General features: G+C 35.6%; 1 protein-coding gene across 1 annotated transcript in view; it reads left to right on the top strand.

The window, feature by feature from the left end:
- Positions 1 to 319: 319 nt before the first annotated feature.
- PTPRT (protein tyrosine phosphatase receptor type T) overlaps positions 320 to 6,779 on the top strand; it is a 437,694-nt gene continuing 431,234 nt past the window's right edge. Inside the window, exons 1-2 of the mRNA XM_032218597.1 lie at positions 320 to 372; positions 599 to 768. Coding sequence (XP_032074488.1) covers positions 320 to 372; positions 599 to 768 — 223 coding nt within the window. The remainder of the gene's footprint in view (positions 373 to 598; positions 769 to 6,779) is intronic.

Raw genomic sequence — 6,779 nt, 5'->3', positions numbered from 1 at the left:
ATTCCATAAGATTGCTTGGTCACTGTGCAAAATAGGATTGGATAAAAAAAATACTACCTGGTCTTATATCTAGTAATGGCCAACTAGATGCCAACCAGAAGCCAGCAAAGAAATGAGAATTTACCACAGAAAGATACACCGGGAACCTTCATAATTGTTAACATTCTTTACATTTACAAACTAAAATGAAAGTGGTGGAAGAATGTCAAACTTTAATGTGCTGCTTATCCAAAGATGAAGCTGTCTCTTTCCACTGTGCAGGATCTTTTGTGAACATTAGGTTTTACTGCACAATGCCTCGAGGACAGTTAACTGAGACATGAACACAAATCTTCAGGTTAATGCTTGGCATATGACACCACTCTTTGGACTGTAAAGATTTAACACTGTGGCTTAAAAAGTAATCTAAGGAACAAAAATATTAAATTTTTAAAAAGCAACTCTGTATTTTCTAAATATACATTAAAAATCTAGAAATCTTTGCTACATTTGCTTAAGGCAACTGCATGAATTTAATGCAGTAGAAATTCATTTCATTTTTACTTTGTAGGGTTTTTATAACAGGCAGTGATTTAAATGGAGTAGCATGATGATATAGAAGTAATTATGACAGAAGTGTTTATTCATTTCTTTTCTCCTTAGGTGGTTGTTCGTTTGATGAACATTACAGTAACTGTGGTTATAGTGTGGCACTAGGGACAAATGGATTTACTTGGGAGCAGATTAATACCTGGGAGAAACCAACAATGGATCCAGCTGTCCCAACTGGTAAGTACAGAACACAGTGGGGAAAAAAGCTTTTAAATATTTTTGAAATTCTAATGTCATAAAATGAGATAAGCTTGATAAGTTAATGAGATATGCTTGATAAGAATTTAATGATAATGTACCCAAGAATTGACCCTTTTCTTTTTAGAGGTATGTTATTATTCTTTGTTCAGAATTTTTTTTCTTGAAGATAAGGTTTTGTGAAGTCAAATTGAATAGTTGCCCCCCCTTTTTTTGTTTGCTTTAACCAGGATTTAATTGTTTTAACCCTTAACCACGGACATACTATTTCAGCTATGCTGTTACAGACATAATGACCTCTGTACCAAAAAGACATTCAGTGTTTTCATGGTTAGATCTAAAAATTGATGTATAGAGCAGTAAAGCAAAAAAAGGTATTGATGTTTATAAATCCACATCGTACAGGTTACTTTTTGTTTCTTCATCCTTGAACTCCAATCTTTCTTCTCTAATTTCTACATTGGTTCACTGAATGATGGTGCTAATAATTTCTTTCAAAAATAACAATTTCCAAATCTCTAGAAGAGTAGGTGAATTTCCGAGATTTCTAACTGCTGGCTAGGGGTGCAGGTAATTGCACAATAATATTGTGACTCTGTTCTGAATATATTGCTTCCAAAAGGTGCAGAAGACAATTTGAATTTTTTCTTGCCATATACATTATTGCACAACATAGATTGTACCTGGTCATCAATTTCATTGGGAGCTTCATCATTGCTAATGTCAAAATCGCTGCTGATGGTGGGTTCCTCATTATCCATTCCAAAATTTCCTTAACAATCTGATTCCACTTCACTCAGATCACCTTCTGCTTCTCCATACCATTTTAGAACAGTTTCTGTGTAAGTTTGGGCCACCAAATCACACTCTTTTTGGTGGAAAAAAATTGCCCCGACATTATAAAAAAAATATGTTAACAAAGATCTGCAGTCAAAATGACCAAAATTCAAATTCAAATACAGCTACAGAAAACACCAAATAACTGACACAAGCATGATGCTGCATACATTCTTATTGGTGGGAAAACAAAAGCTATTTGCAACTGGAATGGTCCATTTCTAAAAATAGGGGTGTTCCGAACATGTTGGAAAACTGTTGCAGTCACCATGACCGCAGTTTGGATTTATTAGATTTATAATATCTAGGATTAATTTTAGTGTTTGTCATCTTGACTTTTCATTACCAGTAAGCCAGAGCTCTTCCAGAAATTGTCCTATAATTTCTTTGTCCTTGTCTTTCTGCTGAATACATTTTCTAATGCTTGCAGATTGCCCATCAAACCACACTTCCTAGTGGAGTTGATTCTGGAATAACATTATTTCAAATATTATCCTATTATTATATTTGAAAATTATTTCAGTGTAGCCTGCAAACTTATTTTACTTTCATTGCCTCCATTAGCTATCATTCATGATTACCTTTAAGTAGAATAATATCTACTAATTTTTAACAATATGATATTGTCATTTATTGCATTATAGCTGAAAACATATTTAGCAAAGCTTTTGGGGGGTATTGTTGACTTTTCATTCTATCATGTAGCCTCATGCCCAAATATATGAAGTAATTATCAGAATTAAACTAACCGGTCTACTTTTTCCAAAAACATCCCACTTAATATGCTTTCTTTTCATTTAATAATTTAAAACTTTCCTTGATCCATGCTGCTTACATTCCAGGTTTTAACTGAATGCATCCTCATAAAATTGTTCTGAGCCACCCTTCACGAGCCCCACTCAACAACCTACTCGTGAGGAGAAACCCCTTTTTATTTAGGAATTCATGGCATTCACTGACAAATATCATAGCAATAGCACTTAGACTTATATACTGGTTTCATAGTGCTTTTACAGCCCTCTCTAAGCAATTTACAGAGTCAGCATATTGCCCCCCAACAATCTGAGTCCTCATTTTACCTACCTGGGAAGGATGGAAAGCTGAGTCAACCTTGAGCAGGTGAGATTTGTATTGCTAAACTGCAGCTAGAACTATCAGTTTGCCCAAATGGCCAGTTTTTCGCGTTCCTGAGGGTTCATGGAAGCCTCTGGAGGGTGAAAAATGACCTCAAAAGAAGGCCAAAGTCAGCTGGCCAGCGCGTGTATGCATGATGGAGCTCACAGGGCAACGCCTTGCATGCCCTAACAAATGGCTCCGCATGCCACCTGTGACACGCATGCCAAAGGTTTGCCATCATGCGACTAGTCCAGTGAGAATTAGAATTAATATATTTGAATGCACATTTGCAAAGATGTAAGGTTAATGTTAGGGTAGGTACAGTATATGTGTTTGTTTTTTGTTGTCCAAGAGTCTTGCTGATACCAGTGCTGGCTTTTGGGGAATTCAGGAAACAAGACCCTTCACATGCTCAAGATCTTAGTCCCAGACAAATAACCAGTCTTCAGGTTTTTCCAAAAAACCAAAATGGTTGGTGCCCTCCAAACCTCTGTAGGAAGAATGTTCTCAAGGGGAGGCTCAACTACTGTATAACAAAGTGAGCTCCCATTGTTGCCCCATCTCCTGCCAAACTAGCAGTTTGAAAGCATGTAAATGCAAATAGATAAACAAGTACAACTTTTATGGGAAAGTAACAATGTTCCATGAGTCTCCACTACTTCCATGGTCATATGTATGGAAGCATCTTCGGATAATGCTGGCTCCTTCAGCTAGGAACCAAGCTTGGTACACAGATGACTTACTCTCTGAAAACAATACTGAGAAGGTAAGGCACCCCTAAACCCCTTGGGGTGCGTGTTCTGTTAAGATACAGCCTGTTGTGCTTTAAAATGGCTTCTACTGTACTGCCGTAAAATGACTTCTACTGTATAGCATAGTGGAGTTGCCATAGCAATGGCTTCACAGTATTTCACAAGGGGGCTCCCTCTGGTAAGGTGAAGGGACATTAGAAATTCAACATTAGAAATTATGCTTGGTCTGGACATTTCCCCACTATAAATAAATACCTGGGTATCGGCTAGTTTATCATAAATGCTAAAATAGGTTTATTACAGTTTAATAAATGAAAACTAAATGGAAAAATCCTCAACCCTAAAAATAATATGAAAATTCTGTTCCTGCCATTAAATGTGACATGAAACATCCAACATTTACTTTCTATCATCACGTCATCCATCACAGACTTGGCTTCCTCTCAAAAAAAAAAATTAAGTGTGGCCCTCAGCCGTGAAAAGTTCCCCCATTGTGTTTCAACTCTGTAAACCAGAATGCCTGCTATTTTGTCTTCCAGCACGAATAAACTCTTCTTGTCTTCAGTTTGATTCTTATGGTTAATCCTTAGAAATTCTGTATGTGCCAAGAATCTTTTTTCTTCTTTCCTTTAATTGTCAATTTAGAAATGTATCTGCCTGCCTGCTAGCCAATACGACATGGCTTGTGTGTCTTTTTAGATATTCTGCTGGGCGGCTTGTGGGATTCACTTATCTATAAGCAGCTGCTGCATGGCTGGCGGAACATCGGAATGACTTAGCCACTTGGATGGAGGATCAATTGCTAGACCTTTGTAGTGGAATGAATTCTTGCTGATAAGAGGATCCTCATTTCTGAAAGAAGGTTGAAAGAGCACCTTGACAACTAAAGTTCTAGTATTAAATGCAACGCTGAAAAATAATACCATTTTTTCCTTCGCTTCAGAGGAATAATGTATTTACTTAACTGTGAATAATAGTCCATTAAATGTTGATAAAATCTACTTATTTAAAGCACAAATTGAGATCAGATCCATCCTTGTATTTTTAACTTTTCGCTCATGGAAAATTAAAAGCAAAGAAACAGGCTATACTGAAGTACTGAATGTCATGCTACTTTCCACAGTACAGCTTTGCCTCTTGTTATTCATTCTGTGTATTCAATAATAATAGCAATAATTGGCCTCCAGTGAAGTTCTGAGATAGGCAGATGTTGAACATCCATAACTATTAAAATAAAATTGTGGCTGGAAAGAATTATATTCAGACAGATATTTAACAGTTATAGCTTCTCAGATCATTTGATGGAGATGCCTTGGATGCCTTCTCAGATCATTTGATGGAGATGCCTCTATAATGGTTCTCCCAATAGCACAATACCATTATATCTTATCAGGTAGACAGATCCACAATCCATCCACAAAGTTTGGCTCAAGGATGTATTTACTTTAACTTGTAAAGCCATCATGAAAGGCAAGTTTATTTTAGTTATAAAGACAGATGATTGGAAAGATTGACCTCAATGTCTATGGAGAGTCTCAGTCATCCAGGTGATGAATGTCCCAAAAGTACTTTTACAAGTGGCAACTGGACTTTCTGGTTTTTCTTTGAAGACCTTTCACTTCTCATCCAAGAAGTTTGCTTCTTGAAGCTTGAAAAAGCACCTTTGAGATTGACCGCCTCACTTTAGTTAGGAAAAAATGTTTTCATTTTTGATGGTTCATAGCAGTTGAACTGTTTTATTACATGATGGAAAGCTCTTGTAAAGATGGCAGAGAGAGGAGACATGCATGGTATCCATATAGTAGGATGTATCAGTAGCAGCATAATTTTAAAGTCAAAGGGTAAGAAGCTAGACGGTAGAAAATTAAGCAACACTTACTTCTTACTTCTGTCTGAGTTTCTGTCAAGATTATACGTGTCAGAAAGGTGTTGCAGTGTTCAAAATTCAGCATTTAATATCTATTGAACAACAAGCACCCACACTATCTATAAAGGACTGTTTCAGTTTCCTCCATAGCACAATATGAAATCAAAAATATGGTCCACCTGGTGAAACACTGTATTTTTCAGCAAAATTAATCACTGGTCAACACCAGACCATTCTAAAGCTTATTTCTTTTTTTGCTGAAATGTTCTTCTCATAAAATCATTTTAAGTATTTACAGTTATTATAAATTCATAGTACTAGAGGGAACTTGGAAATTCTCCAACCCAATCCTTGCCCAACATAAGAATCACTATTATCGTTGACAGATGTCAACAGATGTCCAACATCTGTTTAAACAACTCCAGTGAAGGCGATTCCCTCATCTTTGAGGGTTGCAGATAGTCATTGTCAAAACAGTGCTTAAAGGCAATAATTGAAATCCTTCCTGAATACTTTTTAGAGATAAATTCTGTAAAAGTTAAATTAATATGTGTTTTTATTTAGAAGATGATTCTGAGGAATTAGAAGCTCTTATAGAAGCATAGAATTCTATCAACTTACATTACACCATTGATGATAAAATCAGGATTGTTCACTATTTATTTGCACACAAATTGCAATGTGTGTTCTAAAATTATTATAATGAGATATTTATTCTTATTTTTAGTATAGTGTTCTTTGGTTAGGCCAGTGTTTCTGGACCTCAGCAACTTTAAGAAGTGAGAATTTCAACTCTCAGAATTCTTTAGCCAGCACAATAATCTTTGATTTTAATATGTCAAAAGTACCCTGACTTTAAGATGAATGAACTTCAACTCCCAGAATTCCTCAGCCAGCATGCTAGTCTTTGATTTTGGTATGTCCAAAGTATGTAAATAATTGTTACACATGCTAAAGAATGTCACTTTATTTTGTTTCTTTGTTTATTTTATGAATTACAGATGCTGGACCAGAATTAACTCTAAACTTATTTAATATAAGCCGTTAAAAAAGAAATCTTGGAACAAAGCATATCATTCCATTATATCCTTGTGGCATTTTTCAATTCCTCTGAGCATTCAACATAATGATACAAGTGTATCAATGCACTCTGTTTTCTTTTATCACAGGTTACCCGAAGGCCTTTTAATACAGCACATTCATTTTTTTCCTTTTCTTCTTTATTCATTAAATCACAAAAGAACCAAGAACGATTAAATGGTTTCATTGTCAATCTCAAAGAACTTTGGGGATAATTTGTTTTTGATCATTATAAGCAAATGGTTTTTATAATAGATTCCTAAGGATTGGAATCCAAAGAATGGCTTAATTAGGGGATTAAGAAACAAATATTGATTTTCTTGCCACACTTACCTTCC

The sequence above is a fragment of the Thamnophis elegans genome, chromosome 5 (assembly GCF_009769535.1).
Source record: "Thamnophis elegans isolate rThaEle1 chromosome 5, rThaEle1.pri, whole genome shotgun sequence".
NCBI classification, from domain to species: Eukaryota; Metazoa; Chordata; class Lepidosauria; order Squamata; family Colubridae; genus Thamnophis; species Thamnophis elegans.
Note: the sequence above shows the minus strand (reverse complement) of the source record. Positions and strands in the feature narration are given on the sequence as shown.